This window comes from Camelus dromedarius, chromosome 3 (genome assembly GCF_036321535.1).
Source record: "Camelus dromedarius isolate mCamDro1 chromosome 3, mCamDro1.pat, whole genome shotgun sequence".
Lineage (NCBI taxonomy): Eukaryota > Metazoa > Chordata > Mammalia > Artiodactyla > Camelidae > Camelus > Camelus dromedarius.
In genome coordinates, this window is record NC_087438.1 from 77439491 (window position 1) to 77462716 (window position 23226).

The 23226-nt window shown below is 40.0% G+C and overlaps 1 protein-coding gene across 3 annotated transcripts in view; it reads left to right on the plus strand.

Moving 5' to 3' along the window:
• EPB41L4A (erythrocyte membrane protein band 4.1 like 4A) overlaps window positions 1–23226 on the plus strand; it is a 217768-nt gene that overhangs the window by 156481 nt on the left and 38061 nt on the right. For 2 of the 3 annotated variants that reach the window (XM_010987509.3, XM_010987510.3), the window contains exons 12-15: window positions 715–836; window positions 18130–18220; window positions 20709–20792; window positions 21766–21879. In XM_010987509.3, the coding sequence (XP_010985811.1) occupies window positions 715–836; window positions 18130–18220; window positions 20709–20792; window positions 21766–21879 (411 nt within the window). The remainder of the gene's footprint in view (window positions 1–714; window positions 837–18129; window positions 18221–20708; window positions 20793–21765; window positions 21880–23226) is intronic. The other variant, XM_064483177.1, reaches the window with a different exon arrangement.

Consider the following 23226-nt stretch of genomic DNA (forward strand, 5'->3'; position numbering starts at 1 on the left):
AGTTTTTCTTGGGGCTGCTGAGGACTGTGGGCTGGGACCAGCCTCTCAGATAGCTCTGAGGAATTTAGTGTGCAATCAGGCACACATCTTGAAGTTTGTTGCTAGTCACAAGGAGAAGATGTCTCCATTAATGATTTTAGTGCGTTCTAGGTATGAGAAGATGCAAGAAGTTGGGCTTATAAAATTTTCTCCTGTAAACACCTAACTATCTGAAGGCCTCTTCTGGCACTTTGTCCCAGAGCACAGGGGGCCTCATTCCTGACCTCTGCCCTGAAGTCCTGTCAGGGTGTGTTAAAGGTCAACAACTACAGTGGCTGGTGACTTCATTCTTGCAGAACCAGATGGCAAGCGACATTCTTTTTTTAAATTTTTTTAAACATTTTTTTTTATTGAGTTATAGTCATTTTACAATGTTGTGTCAAATTCCAGTGTAGAGCACAATTTTTCAGTTATACATGAAATGCATACATTCGTTGTCACGAGTGACATTCTTTAGTTGGCCCTTCTATCTCACCTAAATCCTTCCTGTTAAGAGTTTATTACTTCTTGGTTAACATTGCAATGAAAATCAATTGAAAGCCCCTATATAACTTAGAGTCTGTGTGAGTCTGTCTGTTCTTCTCTCCATACTTTGCAGGTATTCTTCATGAGCTGTGGCTTAATTTTATGGCTGTGTGGTTTTACCTGTGTTACTCAAAATGTTGTATTTTCAAGTGGCAGGACAGCATTGCAAATGAGTCGAGATCTTTCCATTCAACTTCCCCGGCCAGATCAGAATGTGGCAAGAAGTCGAAGCAAGACTTACCCTAAGAGAATAGCGCAAACACAGCCAGCTGGTAAGTCACAGGCCCCCCAACTCATCGTTGTAACCTTATGTTTCCTCTTAGGCTGTTGGTGTGAGATATGCTTAACTGCTGACTGTAGCCCTGTAGGTTTTTGTTGTTGTTGTTGTTGTTGTTGTTGTTAATGGAGGTACTGGGGATTGAACCCAGGACCTCATGCATGCTAAGTACACTGCCAAGGTATACCCCCTACCCAGCTCTGTAGGTTTTTAATTGTTAATGCTAGTATTTTTAATTTGACCCAGAAAATGTCCAAGCAATCAGAAATTATTATTAAATAGGCAGGTAATCAACTTGAATCACAATAACCTGCTTAATGACTATACCTAATGACTTTTTTGAAGGGATTAAATAAAATCTCAACTGGGTGATTTCTTAGTTTGGTGTATCTAAGATTGGAATTGAAACAAAGTTTTAGCAGAAGTCTTTAAAACAAACAAACACTGTTAACATAGCCATCTGCACAGAATTTAGTTGGTTTTTTATTATCATTCATTGGGAACTATGATAAAGTACATAAAATATACATACACATATACCTGTGCACATACATGTAAGTGTGCATTTGTATATACACATATACAAATATATACCCATGCTTGCATACACACATGTGTGCACGCACACACACAATTTTACATAGCCTGCAGCCCCACGATTCCCTCCTATTTGCTTGATCACATCTTCACCGTCTTCTCCCTCCCCAACCAGTCTGACTTCGTGATTATTTCCTTACTTTCCACTATAATTTTGGCACTCAGGTAGCCTTCTCTGAACAAAGTAGTTTATTTTGCCTCTTTTTAAAATGTTATGTGACTGAATCAAGGCATGTGTTTTTTGTGTCTTACTTCTATCCATGTTATATGTAGTATATACAAAGTGTGTTCATTTTTCTTATGGTAAGTTTTCTGTTGTAGAGTAACTTCTTTATCCATTCTGCTGTTGATGGAGATTTGGGTTATTCAGATTTTTTTGTTTTTAATGCGGGCTGCTTCTTTAATAAAACCACCTAATCAATCAGTGATAATCCATATTCAATGCTCAGAGTTCGCAAAGTGGTATTACCGACTTTGGTTTGTGGCTTGCTTATAGATCACTCTTACCTATCATTCTCCACAGGCTTTTCACATATATTATTTCATTTGAGTCTCACAGTAACCTTGTGAGATAGGGCAGGGCAAAGAGTATGTTCCCATTTTACAGATGGGGAGGACATGGTCCCAATAGCTAGACGGGGGGGTGGGGGGGGGAATGGGACGAGAGCCCAGATCTCCTGGGCCTTTTTGCCATATTGTATGAAGTGAATGGAATTTTTAATAACAGTAACTAACACCTGAACACTGCATGACACTTGGCAAAACATTTGACAGCCCTTGTTTCATTTACTCCTCATGCCATGCCTGTGAGGAAAGTGAGTTTGCTCTACCACTGTGGGCTGTGAGGATGTCACCTGACTTGTAGTTTCTAAAATGAAATTAAATCTGATTGTGGGTTCCCTCCTCTCACTGGACTGGGAGGAAATTAAATTATTTCTGATGATTCTACAGTGGCAAAAATATGACATGATTTAATTTGGCAATAGATTACTTTGCTACGTAGGTAATATTATCCTCATTTAGCTGAGGGAGAAACTGAGATTATAAAGGTGTTCTGGCCAAGATTATATAATTATTCTGAGACCAACTGAAAATATCAGAAGCATTCATTACTTCAGATCAACATTTTATTCTGCTTGCAATGCTGGAATCATATATGCTTTTTATACAAACCTGCTCAGGTTGTTTTTACACAAACCTCCTTTCCTCTTATCATATGCTATTATAACAATATCTGCCTCTGTAACACTGTCTTTCTGTCTGTCTCTCTGTCTCCTTGGAAGCCCAAATTCCGGAAGCTGATTAATTTAGGGACAAGGGGTTTTGTTTTTGTTTCTCTCCTGGCTTATGCAGATGTAGGCAAATGCAGTTTTCACAGAGCAGCCTGGAGCCCTCTTATCCATCTCCCCCTCCCGCCCCCAGCGTTGTGTTACGATGCAGTCCCTCTAGGGTAGGGGCTGAACGTGTGGCTAATGCCCAGCCCAGGCTGCAGGAGGACAGCCTCTCAGCAGCAGGTTGAGGAACTTTTAAAAATGCAGCACATGTTATACTTTCATTATTAGAAAAAAGCATGCCCACTTTAGAATATTTAGGAACCTTAGAACCTACCCTTCCAAAAGAAAAAAATCTTTTATATTCAATTCTGTTCTCCTAGTGCTAACACTGTATTATATAGCCTTCTAGTCTTCTGTGTATCTTTGGTGCAAAAGTAATATGACAATGTTTTACAACATACTTTTCTTATTTAATAATATGTCCTGGATATGTGCTGGTAAGTTTTAAGTGTTCTTATACAGCACCTTTTTAATGTCTATATAATTTTCTGCTACATAGATGCATTGGCATAACAGTTTTTTCAGCCAGTCTTTAGTTTTTGGATATTTATGCTGTTTCAAAATTTGAAGACTATAAATATACCTAAGGTGAATATCCTTGTAGTGGTATCTCTATTCATGTTCATTTATTATATGTATTTTAAACAGTGGTGTATTTTCATCATTTTTATTCTAAGAAGAGGATCATAGAATGCTGTATTTTAAAACTAAGACTCTGGCTATGTGTACATTTCACTTTTTTTGCATTTTGCATTACTGTTAGCCTGCCTTTCAAGACTGTGTGCCACAAAACTGTGATGTATTCTGAGGACCCAGGGATGACCCTGCCCTTGACAGTGTGATTGTCCTCGGTGGGGAAGGACCATTTCGCATACGTCAGTGACGCCGTGTTATTTACAGCTGCTGTCATGCACATATGAAGAATGTTGTGGGGGCAAGGATAATATTGTTCTAAATTTTTTTAGATGCTACATATTCTTGTTCTTCTAATCACAAGTACTCTGCTTTGAGCTTCAATTGAACCTGCCTGTGGAGACCCAGTCTCAGCTGTCGCCTACTCCTCAGGTCATGGTGGGGTTCCAGCTTGGAGCTGAACATTTGAAGAGGGCGCTCTTGTCCTCAGTTACATCAGTCACTCTGTGCTCCTTATCCCACCCACCAGGTCCTTGAAGTGGATGGTTCTGTATGAAGCTAGGCCACTGTGTGTCTGAGAGCAGGGTGGTCATTGGTGAGCCTAGGAGCCTCCAGTGCTCAGGGTCAAGCCTGCCTAGAGAGACCGGGCTGCCAGTCCCCTCTGCTGCAGAGGTGGTTGGAGGGGAGGATGCTGTGAGGGTGGCCTGCAGGTCACTAGGTCACTCTCAAGCCTCCATCTCCTTCCCCACCATCCCTTTTCCACCAGGACAGGCAGCTCTCCAGTCCTGTCACTTCTTGCCACCCTCCCAGCTCCACAGCAGCCCCTCCCTCAAAAGCTCCCTATTCCTGAGAGTCATTCGTGGGTGGCTGGGCAGGAGGGAACAATAGCTCAAAAGAGTAGGTTTATTATTATATTATTGTTATTTTACTGATCAAAGAAAAAACAAAGTATTACCTTACTAAATATTTCTGCCACAGTTACTTAAATTTTTATTTGAAAATTTTGACAGTTAAAATGGTAGAAGGCTTATTTTAAAGCATAGAAAAAGTTTATTTTATTAGATTGTACTGTGTTTGGCAAAAATGGGATTGTGGTTTAAAAGGAAGGTAGACTATTTTTTTAATTTTAATAAGGCAAGCTGTTAATTTTCATAAGTTGAATTCTAGTATTCTCTCCAAAATAAAATTTTGGAACTACAGTTCCAGGAGTTATTGGCCTGAATTCTCACCTCATTTGACATTTATAGATAATAAAAAAACAAGCTGTGATAGAAAGGAGACTTTTGCTTTTTGTTAGTTTATATCGTTAATTTGTACTGCATGACTTGTTACTTTAGAAGACATTCTTTTATTTCTTCTGGAGTTAAAGTAATTCAGTCAAACTCAATGACTACTCCCCTTAATCTGCATCCCAGTTCCCTGCAAATTTAGAAAACCTGTTTTTTTCATTTCTCAATCAGGAATAATAAATGCCCTAATAGTTCAAAAGCCATTGTGTTTAGAATCCCCCAAGATGAGGCCTTGGCACTTCTATGAGGAAGTGCATTCCAGAGGCAGGAGCCCTGCACCCAGCCTGCCCGCTGTCCCGCCCAGAGGAGTTCAGCGCCAGGGCAGGCGGCCAGAGCATTCCTGCAAATCTAAACAGCAGAGGAGCTTGGGGATAAAGCAGGAGGGGAGATGGCAGGAAGGAAAAGTGCATATTTGTGCAGCCCTTTCTCTGACAAGTCCTTGGCAACTCACATCGGTGGGTTCCTCCTGTCAGAAGAGTTTCTGCTGTAAGAAGGGCAGTAAATTCAGAATGTTTGGGTATAATCCATAATTAGCTGTAAGAAAAGTAACTGGTGAAGCCATTTACAGTGGACAAACAATGCTGTGATTGTCTGATGCAGCGCTTTTAATTCTTAAGGATATCATACTGATGAAGAGAGAGAGAAATAGTTGCATTGTGGTCTTCAGACATCTGGAAAGCAAGTCGGGGTGACGTTTTGGCATTCCCACTCTCAATCTGTGGAAGATGCTGCAGAAACAGTGCCCAAGGGGTCGTGAAAGTGACTTCTGAGTGAGGATGGTTCGGCCTGGTCTGGACACAGACAGCTACTGCTCAGGCCAAGCCCGTGTTTTCTGTGCAGAAGAGAAGACCCAGTGTTGCCAAATCTTCAATGTTTAAAAGGATGCACTACATTTGGATATTTTTAGAAACTCCAGAATTTTAAGTATTGGCAATTAATTTCGTTTTGAAGAAAGCCTCTGTGTGCTTAATGGAACATTCCAGCGGCCCAGTGTGGCTTGAGGGCTGCCTCTTTGGGACCTCTGATTGACAGAGCTGGAGTGAATGGCTGATCCACCTGCCTGGGGTCACTGGGTTTCTGCAGCATCCCCTGGGGTGGGGGTGGGGTCACTGAATCAGGTTCTACACTCTGTGACTCCCAGCAGGAGCACTCTGTAGTTGGCAGGTCTGTTGGCCACCTCTAGGGGATGATGGTGCCACACAGCTCTGGACCCCCTTGCAAATGATTCACATGTGTGTAGCTGACCGACATTTAGGTGGACTGAGCTGGGTGCAGCCCAAGGCAGGAGAGTCAGAGAAATGCTTTGATATAGTGAAGTACATTTTTGTTTGATGTAGTATAAAGCTCTGGGCTGCTGAGAGATAGTAATGTCAAGAAAGTAATAATCACTTATTGAGCACTTGCTCTCCTTGGCACATTGTGTCAGATGTGAGGTCAGCAGAAGTCCAGCTTGGCTTGTGGCAATCAAAAATATATTTTAAAAAATGTTTTTGAGACAGATGACAGGCAAGCTGTGTGAGCAGAGACTGGCATACCGATGAGCAACATCTGTTAAATCTGAGTTCAGCCTCAGTCATCTGTGTACTGACTGTGCAGTGTTATGCAGTCACTTCACCAGCCTGAGCCTCAGTTTCTTCATCTGTCCAATGAGAGTATTACCTCCTACCTCAAGGGCTGTTGTCATGGGGATGGTGTCTAAACTGGGCAGAGCATCATGTCTTACACACGGATGGGCTTGATATACTTGAGTTACTTTCTCCTAAACCCAAAGGAGATCTTTCTATACATAGTGTGGACCAGTCTGTGAGTTCACCAGTCAGTCTTTGAATTATATTTACCATGTAGCATCAACTTCACATACAAAGGGTAATGTAATTATATGAAGGAGGTGTGGCCTTTGAGAGTGATGGGTGGAGAGAGTCATTCAAGTGCAGTGAATGGGCTTCAGAAAGAAATGGGTTACTCCTGACTTATCCTAGAAGATTAGGTATAAACAGGGTATAAGGAAAGTGGGTAAGTCAAAGGGCTCTTTGTGTATACATTTCATCTTCCTCGCCTGCCTGAAGATCTCTGGGTGCCCAAGAGCAGCTGTTGGCAGGCAGTATTAGGAGCCCAGAGTTGGGGGTCGTCTTACTGTGTTCTATTTCTCAGAATAACCATTTTTCTCCTCTGATTTTTACTCTCCACCCTTTGCTCATCGCTCTTTAGGCTCTGCAGCTCCACTGGGATATTCTATGGTATGAATTAGGAAGAACAAACTCCTTACAGTGAATTCATAATAATGATGAGATTGTATGCTGGCTTTAAAGTTCACATAGTTGATCATTTCATCTTCTTTGTAAGGTGGTTTTCCCTACTTGAAGTAATTAGGTGCTGGGCCTATCCAAGTGCATTTTTCATGTCAAGCAGACAATGGAAACAGAAGACAAAGGGCAAAGCTTGAAAGGGCTGGGAGAGGGAAGCAGAGTTGTTGAATGGGAAGTAAACTGAAGCTGGGGCTGTGGATCTGGGATCTCACGTCTCAACCTCAGGATGTGGTTAGATCAGCAGCCTCACTTCTACAGTAGGAGTAGGCCTGTTGCTGTGTTTGTCATCACAGAGACTGGAAACTACCTAGATGTCCATTAGTTGGGAACTAGCCTAGTAAAATAACATATGTGCACCCCTAGGAAATACCTTGTCTCTCTTACAGTAAATCTGGGGGCAAGATTTGAATTTGTGTTGGTCTGATTCTGCAGTCCCACAACATCTGCCATGAAAGGCCAGGTTCCCAGAGGGGTTCCACAAGGTGGAGGAATGTTAATAACTACTAGTCATTGAGCATCACTGCATGCCTGGCACTGTCCTGGATACCCTGCAGATAGTGTCTCACTTATTTCCTTTAGAAGATGCTGTGAATCTCAGTGTACAGGTAAGAAGACAGAGGCAGGGACTTATGCCAGGGCCCCAGAGCTGGAAGATGAACCCAGGTCACTTAAAGTCTGCAGTGTGCAGAGGAGGAACAAAAAAGAATGTGAGAAATTTGTGTTGATATGGAATGATCTCCAAGATATAGTACAAACAAGAAAAAAAAAAAAAAGACAGGAGTTGGGGCCAGCAGCATATTATAAGCTCCCATTATTTTTGTAAAAATACAAACAAAAACCGGAAATCAGGAGGGAGAGAGAGAATATTTTGTATTCTTTACCAGCATTTGCAGTTTCACCATGTTGTACTTTGAAAAAGCCCTCTAGGTAATTGTCATGAATACATTAAGTTCACAAAATGACTTCAAATGTCCATTCAAGTTTCCAGTAGATTCTTGAAAAGCTCAGGTGAGGACACTGATAGTACGCTAGGAAGTGTGCATCGTAATTTATGGAAAAAGTAATAGAACATTATGAGACTGATCATATAAATTCAAATGTTAGGGATTTCTCCTGTGTTGTAACAGATACAACCCAAGTCATTGAGGCGAGGGAGATAAGACACACTCGTATCTGTACATTTCAGCGCGGGGTTGAGGTGTAGGAGGTTGCATTGTAGATCAGGTCACAGCGTGCTTTGTTTCAAAGGAGACTCACCGTCCTTGGATTAGATGAAGTTGAGGTCAATCACTTTGTGTTGTAGGCAAGGAAACTGGGGTCCATAGAGGTGAAAAGATTTGCAAGTGTAGCAAGTTCTGGAACCTGGAGGGCATCTGGTGAGAATAACTAGGCACTGTGAGGAATGTCTGGAAAAGACAGTGACATAATAGCTCTCACACCTGTTGATAGATAGATCGCAGAGTCCGGTATGTATTTGTTCAAGGCTGTCTTCCTTTGTTCACTCCCTTTCTTATTCCGCCTAGAAGCTGATGTTTATTTTCGTTCTGTAAAAAACATCTTAATATATGGCAAGCTGCTTAGATTTTTTCTAGAAAGTTAATGTTTCCACTCTTCCTGGGAGTGTTCAGCATTCCATGCATAGCTACCAAAATTAAAAAAAGCAAGCAAAGTTAAAGGCGTATTGTATTTTCAAATTAAATATCATAGTTTTAGTGAGTTACTGTAAATGACACTTTTTTTTTCTCCTTTCCTTTCTCATTCAACAAGAATTTACTGAGCACCTCTTTGGCATAAGACCTGTGATATTGTAATTTATAGTAAATAAACATTTGGCCCTTATCCCCATTTCTGGGACAGAGCTCCTAAAACTCTTGGAATTTCCTAAGTGGTAAGAGCCACAAAGGTGGAAGGAGCATCTTTTGTTACTCATAACAAGCCCCTTTTCATCACACCTGAGTTTATGTTAATGAAGTGACTTCTGGAAAGCCCCTAACAAGAGAGGGGAGGAGTGGGAGGGGTAGTGCTGGTTGCCAGGAGAACAGACCTTGACGGGAGGGTTGGAAACTTAAGTCCCATCCCCTGATTTCTGGGAAGGGGAGAGGGACTGGAGGTTGAATCAATCACCAACGGCCAGTAATTTCATCAATCATGCCTGCATAATGAAATAAAACCTCCGTAAGAACCCAAAAAGGACAGGGTCCCGAGGGGTTGGTGAACACATGGATCTAGATGTGAAAAGAGTGGTGTGCTCGGATCAAGGAAGGTCTGTGCCCGTTTCCATGCTCTGCATCTCTTCTATCTGGCTGTTCCTGAGTTACATCCTTTTACATATAATAAACCAGCAATCTAGTAAATAACTGTTTCTCTGGGTCCTGTGAGCTGCTTTAGCAAATGAATTGAACCTGAGGAGCGGGTCGTGGGACCCTCTGCTCTATAGCTGGTTGATCAGAAGCATGGGTGACAGCCTGCACTTGCAACAGGTATCTAAAGTGGGGGCAGTCTTGTGGGGCTGAGCCTTTCACCTGTGGCATCTGACACTATCTCCAGGTATGTAGTGTCAGAATAGAGTTAAATTGCAGGATACCCAGTCAGTGTCTGCTGAGAATTGAAGAATTGCTTGATGGTGTTGGAAAAAACACCCATTGCAGACCCTATTCAATGGAGTGTGGAGAATGAGTAAAACTTGACCCTTGATCTAGAGGAACTTCATCATATAAAAAGAAAACAGCAGTTGTTTAGCACTTACTAAATGCCAAGCACTGTAGGAAGCGCTTTCTATGAATTATCTAGTGTAATCTTCATATCTGCTGTAAAAGTAGTTGGTGATATCTCCATTTTACAGAGGACAAACTAAGATCCAAAGAGGTTTAATAATGTGTCCAAGACCACACAGTGGGTAAATTGGCAGAGCTGAGAAGCACATCCAGGTTTGTGTGACTTGTATGCTTAACAACTTTGTCAGGCTGGAGAGATAAAAGACATACTGAAATGCGGGCAGCGTGTGTCAGGTGTCGCCATGGAGTAGAGCACTGAAGGAGTTGTGAGCATCCAGATGGATAGTTTGCTTATGGCTAAAGGTGTAATCCATGATGCTGTTGTGCAGGAAGTGGATTTTGAAGAACTGGTGGATTAGGGCAGATGGCCTCAAACTGAGACTGCAACCCCTGGTGGGGAGGGGATGCAGGGGGGCTTCCCTAAGGGTTCCTATGTGGGTCCAGGCAGCTTTGATAGAATCAGTTTCCAGATTCCCTTACCTGGGAGGAGTCTGCCTGTGATAGACTTGGACTTGCTGGAGATTTTCTCCAGCCTGCCCCTTCCCAAAGGATGTTTCCCCACTTTCCAAAAGAAAGATAGACTTGTTCCCCATCTGGGATTCTGGTATTCTGCTCTGTCCTTAAATGTTAAACCTTCTCAGCTGGTCTTGGGAAAGTCAAATGACCTCAATTATCAAGTGACACATCCTTGTCTGTCATTTTCTTATTTTGACTTTCCACAAAATTGATAGAGGACCTGATTGATTTGCCCCCTGATAGAAAATGTGAAATACTTTTAGATAACATATCACTATCCTACTTTTAGAGTTATATGTCTATGTGTAACTCTTTGAAGTTCTTTCGGGCACTGGTGATGTCTTTATAGCAGAATACTTTATATAAACTTCCACTAATGTGAACAGGGTTTCTTAGCAGTGAAAATCTATCCAAATGAAAATAAGAATAGAATTGTTGCTAGATTGTTTCATTTTAGCACAAAATAATATTTCTGAATGGGTATGATAACTGGGAAATCATGTAATAATTGGGAAAACATCTGTTCATCTCATTAAGAATTACTTTTCAATAAAAATTTACTTCTTACATTTAGTAATTATTTACCAACATTAATATGGTATCCTAACAATATGCTGTTAATAATTGTAATGATAACTTGGTTCAGAAAAAATTTTTACCTAGTAGAGCTTTGTGGTTTTGGGAAATAAAACTTTTACTTTACTTCTGGTTTTTTTTTTTTTTTTTTGTCACAGAAGTAAGATAGAGTGGAGAATAAAAACTCTCAAGCATAAATCGTATTACTTTGGGAGAGATTTTTGCAGAGGAGTTGTAACTGAATTGCAACTACAAGGAGAAAAAAGAATGCTATGAAATTTCTAACTGCTAAACTCATTTCATGTATTTTTAAAGTCAGGGGCTGTAGGTATCAAATTTTTATGGTATTTTATTACATTGGATATATTAAGAGAGTCATGAAACAGTTAAAAATGTCAATATTTACTATATGCTGCAAATGATATCCTTTGGTACTATTTGAAATTTTGATGCAAAATGTTAGGTATTATCTTAGAAGCATGCACTGAGGTACATTATCTTTCAAATTCTTTTAGTGAGCACTTGTGTAAAAAGTTTAAAGAACACTGAGTAAAGGCCTCCTAGATATGAGCTCAAATATGGAAGCAGAGGAAGGTAAAAATTTTCCCACTTTTGCCTTTTTAAAGCAATCTTTAACGTACGATTATTTGTATTGTATTTGTATGTACTTTATACTACTACAGTTACATCAAGTCTGTTAATCAGTGGTCTAGCACACTCCTCTGAAACAGGACCAACCTTAGGTCAGGTACGGAACTGTCCACCTGCCCTAGACCAGCTAACCATAAATGTGGGGCTTGAGAGAAGGAGATTGGAGATGGTTTGCTGAATGTTGCTCTGAATAGCGTGGCCCTGTTTGGGGAAGGATTGTTGCGGGGAGTGCAAGAGCAGGACCAAGACAGGATGTGGGCATTTACTTAACTGTCTTCCCTCAGACTGTGACCTGATATCACAGGAAGAAAAACTTAGTGTCTAAGAGAGTTGCCACACCTCTTGATTCCAGCCATCTGTTCACAGGTAGGGGCACCCATCTCTCCTTTCACCCTCCTAGGCCCAATGCCAGCACCTACCTTTGAACCATTCACACTGGCCCTTGGAGGGCGGAAAGGAGAGATCAGGGTCCCTCTGCTGTCACTGCGTCTGGCAGCCCCTCCAGCATACACAGGAGTAGATCACAAGCTCTTCAGAGAGTAGAGCCTCTTGTTGCACTCTAAGGGTGTAAACAGATGCTCAGAAGAACCTTTTTTTGTTAGTAAACCCACCATTCTGACCCTCAAGGAAGGATATTCATGACCACCTCTCAGTGCATGTGCCTCTGTAGGCCGGGCAGAGGACCAAGTGTCCTCTTCAAGTGTCTTCACCTCTCATGCTCCCGGATTGACCATTTTGGTGATGAGGAAAGCAGGGGGATCCAGGAGAGTGCTGGGTCAGGGCAGAAGAAATTGGAAGCAGACCAACCAAGGAAGGGATCTTTCATGCATAGATGTATTTTCCTAGCATCTTTCTCATCCACACCCACTCTTGATCTTCCCTCCAGCTTTTTAGCAAAATACCTTGTTTGATCATGCAGTTGACATGTTGCAAAATCAGTGTCTTCTGTATGTTTGTGGTAAAGAGGTAACTGTTTTTAAATACCACCCTTGGAACTTTTGAATACAGAAACACTTAAGAAAACAGAGGGCTGGCTGCCTCTTTGGGATAAATGGGCCAATATCAGGCATTTGAACTTTAAAGAATTAGCCACTAGACACTGAAATACCTTTATTTTTCAAATCATGTGTTTCGAAATTTAATTTCATTTTACTTGATTTAATGCGTGTCTGTTTTGCCAAATATAAAGCCTTCCATGATGATAGGATAAAAGATACATGAGGTTTCCTTGGCCATTTTACTGTCTGACTGTAATTGGTGGTGTTAGAATATATGTTTTATTTTGCTAATTTGCTCTTTCATTTGCCATTTTCCCCACAGTACTCAGTCTAAAGTTAGTAAAACCAATGCAAAATGGCTTCGTACTATCAGTGTGCGAACAAGAGCTAAAATTTATTTCCAGTTATTAGCTCATTCTTAATTCATGAATATCACATTTCTTCTGATCAGTCATTCTGGGTCAGATAAGAGAACATCAGGTTGTCTTTACTGAAACCTAATAATCTGTTGTATAGGGAATAGTTAAACTCTGTCCTGATTATTTTTCTAAGTGTCAAGTGTAGTTTTTTAAAATTTAGATCAGAAAAGAAAATGTGAATAAGTGGATAAAATTTAGCGTAAAAGTTTACAAATGTATCATATTTGAGAGTTTTTAAGTGAAATCATGTATGTATTACAATCTGGACTTACTTACTGGCTATTTGTCCTTTTCCCCATAGAACAGAATGAGTCATTCTCACTTGCCAAATACATTTTTTTTTTAATTTAATGTCACACATTCATCCTCTATGCCTATGCTGTAAATTCAAAGCAATGGCCACATTTAAGTGGCATCAAAGATTTAACTTAAGGATGACAAGTGTCAAACTGAGCTATGAATTTTGTGAGACTCATAATACTATTTAAATGCAAAGTGTTCTTGTAATTGAACATCCATGTGGATTCATCACCACATTTTGAAATCTTGACATCACAGGGATGACTTTGAAGATCAAGTAGCTAAATAGGTCCTGGGAAAATTGATTCTGTTTCTGACAGCCACTCTTCCTGAACGGAGGGCGAGGGTCACTTAAGATGAGGGCACTCAAACGTGAACAGAGCCAAACCACACCATAGCCTCGTAATGGTCTGGTGCACACAGGCTGGAGTCATTTGCATAGAGGGTGTTAAAAAATGAACAAATGAGGCAATGGAGCATTGGATGCTGGCACTGCAGTGCTGCCTAACTGATAGGATATTGTGTGAGCCCGTATTAGTGTCTAAACGTCCAAAGACAAAAATGATCACGGGTCATGAGCTGGATTTGGCTCTTAATAAACTTTGGCAGTCCCCAATAAACTTATTCTTGCAAATATGACTAGCGTCTTGAAATAAAGCCCTTTGTCTTTTTAATGTGAACAATAGGTAAAGTGAATTATATGCTCCTAATTCTAAATGGTCTTGCTAGATTAATATATTATTTTACCTAAAATAAAGTACAGAGGAGCCTTAGTAACCGTAAGTCAGTAACTGACCTTTGTTATTATCTGCGGCTCTCATTTAAAAGAGTAGCACACTATGGCAGAAGACTGCTTTTAAAGCTCTAAGAAGTAGCCCAGTCTTGTAGGATATGGCTGCGTTTCCTCTGGTTCCACATTTCCCATACTACCATATCCAGATATTTTTGCCTTAGTTTTGACACTTTTTAAACATAACATCATTATCCTGAATTTTCCCTTAGAGTGGAAAAAATAGGAGATAATAATAGACCTGCACTGAGTACCTACCATGTGTATGACACTGTGCTGACAGTCATGGGGGTGGGGCCCAGTGATATGTCCTTCATTTTTTTTAAAGATTTTGGGGCCTTATTCAGTTTTATTAATTTTTAAATTTTTAATAATTTTGTTATATATACTACAACTGTTTTATGAAATATATACATAATAATTCATGTTTCTCGGTATTTTAGAGAGAAAACAGCTGTTTGGCCTTATCTAAAAGAGAGTTGTCCTAGATGGAGTGATTTGTGGAGCATAGGAAAATTGCCCTCAGTGTTTTATTTCTTGCCGTGAATAGTGGTTAAATAGCTGTTCACTTTATAATAATTCTTTAAACTGTTCATATATGTATGTTACATTCTTTTCTGGTGGTCTGTTATAATTTACAATGAAAAAAAAAATGGGGAAAAACGATTTCTCCGGCTTCAGAATATCTCCTGGAGCCATGCCTGAAATTCCATTGTTATCAGCTAATTATTTTAGTTAATGTTTGGCTTCTCCTTTTTCTCTTTGAAATGGACCTCTTCTGTGGCCAATTAATACATGAAGACACGAGCCCTTTGGTGTGATGGGTTTTGTCAGGTAACCTCTTCTATAGTCCAAGAATCTGGGCTAATGTAGGAGGGATGGTTCTGGAAGGTGGTACGGTGAGGGGAGGGAAAGTATGGAAAAGGAAAGCAGTTAGTGCATGTCAGCAGAATGCAAAGTCGCTAAACCTAGATAACGCATAACCATCTCTCTCACCTTTGCAGATTTCAGTAAGCAGTATGCAACCTAGGTTTATTTAATTGCTTAGCTTTCTTCTTACATGGTAGTAGGATGAAAAAAATCTCACTAATTTGACCCCATTAGGACAATGTTTAAAATACAGTGTTTTAAAAGTGTAGTTACTACTTTTAAGGGCGAATTTAGTAACATAAGGAAAGCTAATACAGATTGCCTAATTAGAGCTTTTAAAGAACCCTACATTCATGAAATAAAAAAGAGTAATTTATAGTTAGGATATGAATGTTATATGAATGGATACTTCAAAGTGCTCCCAGGAAGTTAAGGTTTGTAAGTAGCTTTTCTACTTATAGTGTGTTTTCCTAGTAAGGCTTTTACACTCAGGCTTGTCCAATTCACATACTTATAGAGGAGGAAAATACACATAAAGAGGTCTTTTGGTTAGTAGTCCACCGTTCAGAATATAAAGGAACCATGAATTAAATATATTACTGACAATACCTTATCTACTTATAATGTGTATATGAGTGTTACATGACTAATATATTAGTAAAATAGTCTTGTGTATCTAACAGTTATTTTGAAGAAGCCTGGTTATAGTGTTTGTGAGTGTCCGAGAGAGAGCATGTATGTGATTTATATTTTCCCTGAAATTCTTTGGGAAAACCATAGATTTAGTGTTTGGTTTCAAAAATTATGATTTGAATATGGTGAATAACCAGATGTTGGTTTCTTTAAGCAAATACATATGGCATATACAGTTTGAAATTTTTCTATTTTAAAATATTCCTCAGTTTTTGGTCTACCTGGTTATTAACTTTTTGGAAGCTTTGGAATGAAACTAGGTGACAGTGATTAAGTGGCCTCAGTCTCCCCGAGGTTGTGAGACTAAGACAGGACTGGTCAGTCTAAAGAGATGAGACTCGGAGCAAACTCAGGCTTCTTCTCAAGCTGTTTGCACAGGGCTTCGGTGAACAGTGATGCTCACTCTCACTCCGTGCTTCTTCCGCTGCTGTCACTGCCACTGGATATCTGTGCTCCTTCCTTCCCCCAGCCTGCGAAACAGAGATCTCTGATATTATAAATGAGTAATACCTGATGAGAACAATACCACATTTAAAACATATTTATTCAGACCAATTAAAAATCCTGATGTTGGGGCACATCTGCTGTCTGGGGCACAAATAAATTAATCACTCCTGCCACTGTCCCAGGCCCGTTCCACATGGAGTTCCACTTTTGAGAAGCAGCTCCGTCTCAAATCTGTGCCTGCAATTTGGGGAATCTGTCTTTGTGATTTTTATTAAGGGTTATGGCGAAGTAGACAGTGACTGGCCACTCTGACGTCTGATAGCACATGGGGTAGTTCAAGGTCATTGGTCATGTCCCATTTGTCTTACCTGGTGAAATTTCCCATACACCCCAATGTTACTCTTTTCTAATGCCTGGATTCTGCGTGTTGCCCCGTATGAGCTTACCTTTGACAACACATACCTTCAAGTTCACATTTTCATTTCAGGGTTCCAAAATAGGACCAAAGTTCAGATATTGAATCCATGTCAAATTCTACATAGTAATAGTTTTTGGAACTCTCATTTGAAACTGCTGCTTGCTTTCTGTATCCAAGGTGCATTCATTAATGTTTATCATTCCTGATGAGTAGCCAAGCCTGCCTCCAAATGTCCTGGAGGGAATTGCCAAATTTGGGGTGCTCATATGTTTGTCTTGTTGTCTTTCAGTGTTGGCTGCCTTTGAAAGAAAATTCTTCTTTTAGTTCACTATTAAATGTTCTCCTCATTGGATATTCTATCCACTTATCTTCTGAAGAGTCTGTTTCTCCGAGTGGACCCTTAATTTAGACCTACTTTTGAGGATGGGACACAGATGGTCATGGAAGGCCGTGTATCATGGTGGTTTAGAGCTAAGTCTTAGGAGCCAGACTACTCGGTTTCAAAGCTGGCCCCCCACTCATGAGCTGGGGGACCTTGGGAAAGTCCTGTTTTTCTTACCTTTAAAAGTGGATATAATATTAGTATCTATATTATAGGATTATTTTGAGGGTTATCTGAGTAAATAGACAGGAATTACTTGGGACAGCACCCAACACATAGTAAGTGCTCAATAAATATTAGCTCTTATTAGTACTACAAACTCATCTCTTGACTCGAGAACCATTCATGGTAATTACACTTTGGATTGAAGGGGCTTGAACTGTGCTGAGGGAGACGCACCTGCGTGCCACATGGTTAATTGAGCAAGGACTTTGGGCATCCCCTCCTGATTTCCTGTGTACCTCCCAGAGTGAGGGAGCATGCCACTTGGGAAGAGTAGAGTTGTCATCAGTGCCCATGCATCTCCCCCTGCAGACTTATCAGCCTCTGCCCCAAGAATGGGATCCAGACTTCCTGGATGAACCTAGCCACTTCACTTTATTTGGAGCATGATTTGCAACATTGTGTCTGCTGGGGGCTCCCTCTGCTGGTCCATCTAGCATGTATGCAAATCTGTGGAATAACAGCTTTTTAAAAGTCATTTTTACACTTTTAGGGATGTTTGCATTAAAAAAACACACTTGAAAACTTTTTTTGTATATGAGTGATACAAATCACATCTATATTACTCTCTTTCTGCCGTTTGCATTATGAATTAGGACATTTTCAGGTTTGAAATATTTGGAGGAGATTTAATTTAGAATAAAGACTATCATGGCATGCCAAGACACAGTAACTTTTTCACAACATAGTTATCAAAGACTGATTGGAATGGCTTACATTCCAATGTAATAGTGCTAAATATCTTAGATTCTTATTTTAACAGTCTAAAGTAAAGAACATCTGTGATATGGGGACTTAGTTAACTCTTTAAGTCCCAAAAGTTCCCATTTTAAAATGGTACCATAGCCTAGACCCCCTTGGACATTGTTATGTTGGGAGCTTAGTACATTTCAGAAAATAGTGCCTCATATTTATTGGGCAGTTCATTATATATTTAGAATTATAATTTATCAATACAGTGTGCCATGATGTCCCTGAAATTGCACTAACATTTTTTTTTCTTCTTTGTGTTTTTCTGACCACTCTTTCCTTCCCTTTCTTCTCCGCTGGTCTCTTCCCCACTCTGCTGCTAGGCTCAAACAGCATAAATCGGGTAACAGAGAACATGGAAAATGGAGAAAATGAAGGAACAACTAAAATTATCGCACCTTCACCGATAAAAAGGTCAGTCAGTTAAGTGAAAGGACACACCACTATATGCTGTCACAGAAGTGATTTTTCCTGTTGGCAGGGTTAATAATCTTTTCACTTTGATAATCAACTAATATTTTTGACCTAAGTAGTCTGTGGGCCAAAGAATACTTTAAAATGCCAGTGAAATCTGAAACATGGGGACATGCCTCTCTCATTTGAAGGAGGTGCTCCTAATGTCAGCATGAGGAAGTCCCAGGTAGTCTGCGGGTCGGCAGCAAAGTGGAAATTCCATGTGACTTGTAAAATGGTGTGCTATGATGGACTAACTCAAAGGGACTTGAGAAGTAAAGGAGGTAATATTCATGTTTAATGTACTGTGTTCATTACAGCAGTGCACTGAAGTGTGGCCCTAGAAAGAGGGTTTATAGCATTTAGAGGCGTAAGGTTTCAGAAGGCAATGATTGCATATGTATAGTGAGGCGTCATGGTCCCCTGCATCTGTTTTCCCAGTAGCATTCCCCAGGGGAAAGACTTTCTCTTCATATGTTACATGAGTTTTTTCCCTGAAAGATCAGCCTTGTTCTCTGTTAAGACACTGTTGCAGCGTCATTTTTCCCTATCTCCAATTATGTTCCCAGAGCAGCATGTTAGACATACAATGAGCAGCTTTCATGGGCTTAGTTTCTCTATAGTGACTGTTCTGCACACATCGTGGCAAAGTCCGAGCTGTCAGAAATGTGTGACCTCAAAAGACTTCTTAGATCATCGCCTCCATCTTTCGTTAGTAAATAATGGTGTTTTCGTTCATTTGGATTGTTGCTACTTGGAAGAATATAGTTTGTGGTTTCTTAGCAAAATAATTCCAAGGTGGGAGGCTCTTCAGAGGTCAGTGTTTTCCCCCAAGTTTTTGCCTACATCCCCTTTTGTTTAGTTACAGGATGCTTCCCGTACAGATTCTCTTTTTGAAATGACAAATTCTTTGCCTTTGCACACACTTTCGCTTACCGTGCTTCCTTTAGTCAGCCTCACAGCTATGGCAGGAGAGTCAGCTTAATCTATATGTACAGGATGTGCTTATGGTAAGTCCGACATAAGAACAGTAATCTTCCATGAAATTCAGATCCTGAGCCTTTTTAGAATGTACAGAAGGAATTCAGTCTCCTTCGAGACTGCGTTCTTACTGATAGGATGGATACCTGAAGGGCTGCCAAATTTTCCCACTCAAGCTCTGGATGAGAAAGAGCTTAGTAGGTGAATGCAATTAATTTGCCCCCCAGGATTTCATTATTCTTTGACTTTTGCCTCCTCTCGCAATTCCCCTTTCATCTCCCTATTGCATTTCTCAGTCTCCCTTTTCTCTTTTTCTTTCTGATTTATTAAACACACACAAACTCTCTGCTGTTGTAATAAATATCTATCATATTTACATTTTCTCATCTCAAAAGTAAGCTTTTACATTGGAAATTCGATCTTCCCACTGTTTTTTAACCTTTAAAAGAATAATGTATCACTCATATATAAAACCTACCTATTATCTGCTAATGCTGTGTTATGTGCCTTTGTCAAATTGCTATTTTTTAGGCTTATATTTTATTAATTCCTGTATGATATGGTATGCTAGAGTATTAAGTTTATTTTCTTTTTTTGAAATAACCCTGTCATTTTCTCTCTTTTCTTTCTTGGCTGTTAGAAAGAACTCTGCTATGACCATATTTCCAGATAGTTACATAGAGGATTCCTCAAAAAGCTGGGGTTAAAAATGGATTAGGAGTTAAGTAGCACTTTTTTGAAGCAGAGACTCCTGGGGAAATAGGAGGTGACACACTTCCCCTCCTCCTCTGGTGATGGAAGGCTTCTGATGAATCCCTTCCTCGTGTCTCCCGTGTGTTTCTAAAACAATTTATTGGAGTTGAATAACAACTCAGTTATATTTACATTCTTAGGGCAGAAAGATGATACCCAGTCAGGAAATAGCATTTGAAAGTCGTTCTGGTTTGGTAGGATGAAGCCAAGATATGGCGGAAGCTGGGGGCAGGGAAGGTCATTTTGGGTAGCCCGACCCTGCCCAGAGCTGACCAGCCTGCACAGATGCAGACCCAGGTCCAGAGCCAGCGGTCTCTGCCCACTGCTGAAAAGAGGAGCCAGCCTCACGAGCCCGGGTACTCCAGCTGTCCTCACCTCAGCTTTCTTTTCTTGGCTTGATGGTTGCCCTTTCTTCGTATTCTGCAGGTGGACTTTTTAGAAAGTTTCTTAACAGTTGATGACCTGGCTTCTGGTTGACTTATAGCAGTAAAACTAGAAAGAACGAAAGGGAAAAGAGACCCCAAAGTACTGTGGGAAACTTTTTTTTTTTTTTTCAAGGGCAGCCGCTTTATATTCTTTCTGGAATGAGTCCCAGATATAAACAAAAGCACACGCATTAAACATTTGTTAAATAATTTGACTAAGGAAATAAGTAGGTGAATTAACTTCCTTTTATTTTCTAGTTAATTTTCCAAACTTTTTTTTTTAACTAAAGCTTTAAGAAAGCAAAGAATGAAAACAGCCCTGATACCCAAAGAAGCAAATCTCATGCACCGTGGGAAGAAAATGGCCCCCAGAGGTAAAGAGAATCATTGTTTTTATGAAAAGGAACAGTATTAAAGGGGTCAGCAATGGGAGCTCGTTAAATAATGGACTCCAACTGCTTTGTGGCTGCTGAGGACTAACTGTGGACAAGGCAGTCAGATTCCTAAATCGGCGTGACAGAGAACTTCTGTAGAAATCAACAGGATGTGTCCTAATGTGAAACTTTCTCCCGGGCAGACAGAAGGGAAAACTTGTGTATATGAAGAAACTGCTTGAAAGGTCATTAGGATGGCTTAGGATAAAAGAATATGTTTCTGAAAATGCTTAATGACATATTAGTGATAATTGTTCTTGTAAAAATGTCAAAATATAGTTGAAAACTATAGCTGATAAATAATGATTCTAGAATACCTTTATTCCTGGAAACATAGGTATGTTTAGTTTCTTTTGTTCACAGCTACTATGACAGTAACAGACCCACATGGTGACTTATTGGCTGTGCAGTTATAGTGGTTCCAGGTATGACCACCCAGCGGTCAGATTCTAGCTCTACCACTTGGTCACTGAATTAAACATTCTATCTTTCTATTTTCTTTTCTGTTAAATGGGCCTAATAATCGTACTTCAGTGATTAGGACTGATAGGAAGCTAAGCTGAGGTAATGAATATAAAACCCTCAACTCAGTCAGCACCTGCATATGGTAGGTTTGTCCTACATTCAAATTGTTGTTATTATTGTCATCATTTGTGTGTGTTCATTTCTTACTTTTGAAAGCCAGTGAGACAAACCCATTCCTGCAAAATAGTGACTTTTATGATTTGTTTTATCAGATCTTACCTCTCTTTTCTTTCAGTAAGTCTTGTTAGCCAAGAGAACCGTAAGCCCCGATCCAGTATCCCCTGAAAGTACCTAACGTGCAGTTACGAACACTTCCCTAGATCGGGTGAGGGTGATAGCTCCTCCAGGCCCTCTACAGGCGTCCTTGACCATTCCTCTTCCTTTCCAGCGGACTCTACAACTCTCCCAACGATCGCACGAAGTCCCCGAAGTTCCCCTACACACGCCGCCGAAATCCCTCCTGTGGGAGTGACAATGACTCTCTACAGCCCACAAGGAGGAGGTAAGCTGGACAGCCCTCAGCTTTTAATTTTCACCAGAAGCTCTGGACCCCAGTCACTTTTTTATCACACATTATTCTCATAACATCATGACCCTTGGTCACCCCACAATAACAGAGAGCTTAGGTTTTGTTTTTCTGAGGTAAAATAAGCCAGGGATCCTGAACCATTTCTCTTAAATAGCCAGAGTTTCAGAGAATAATTTTGTAAAATATTGATGGAGGTGAGGGTATACCTCAGTGGTAGACTGCGTGCTTAGCATGCACAAGGTCCTGGGTTCAATCCCTAGTACTTACTTTAAAAAATAAATAAATAAACCTTAATTACCTCCCTCCCAAAAAGGAATTTAATTAAAAGAAAAAAATTTTTTTAAATTGATGGGAACTTGCTCTCTTTATTGTGATTAAGACTAAATTTTAAAATGTATATGATATATTTCAAGAATATATTTTATATACTGTGTGTAATATGTAGTGTATATAATATAGTGTAATATGTAGTGTATATATAGTGTATAATAATATATATTAATGATATGCATTAGTATATTAAAATTTTAAATGCTTTAACTTGAAAACACAAAATTATATTTAGAGACCTCTTAGCTGAGGCTGAGTGCTTTGCTCTCAAGACTGATATTGTTGCTTAAACTTAAGTAAAAACCCTTTCAAAGAACAGAGAAAATTGAATCCTGTTACATTTTACCCAGCAGGTCACATTGTTTGTGTGATTATATTTGTGTGTATGTACTTAATATAAGAAAAAAGTCCATTATCTAGAAGTTTGGGACTCTCTGCAGAGCGGGTTGGGCAATATGAGAAATTCAGAGAGTAAGACCTAGAAATGACTTACCAATGAAATTCATCTCATTTCTACATGGTGGGAGACTGTGTTGTACTTTGGGTGCCTGCGTAAGTGGTATTTTATCAATGACTTATAATTCCCAGGCTGTGTTCTCAGATAACCATTAAGATTCTTTTTGTGTGCACTGTGGATTTAGAAAGCAGAAGCCCTTCTTTTTCCTCTGCCTTGTTCACTTACTGGTCCATCCCTGTCTGATTCCTTCTACTTCTGCTAGTTTCCCAGAGTCTCAATCCCCGACTTTCTCAAACCAGGTCCAGCTTCACTGATACCCTTTGATGGTTAAGGAGGGAAAGGTCATCACCTTCACCTAGTAGGACTGAGAAGGGGGAGGGAGATCAAGACCAACAGTGATTAGATAGAATAATGGAAAAATAGTTGGCACTTAACCATGTTCCAAGTATTGAGCAAATTACTTGCTAGGTATTCTCTCACTTAGTCCTTATGATGACAACATGGAAGTTGGCATATGTGTCATTCCATCACTA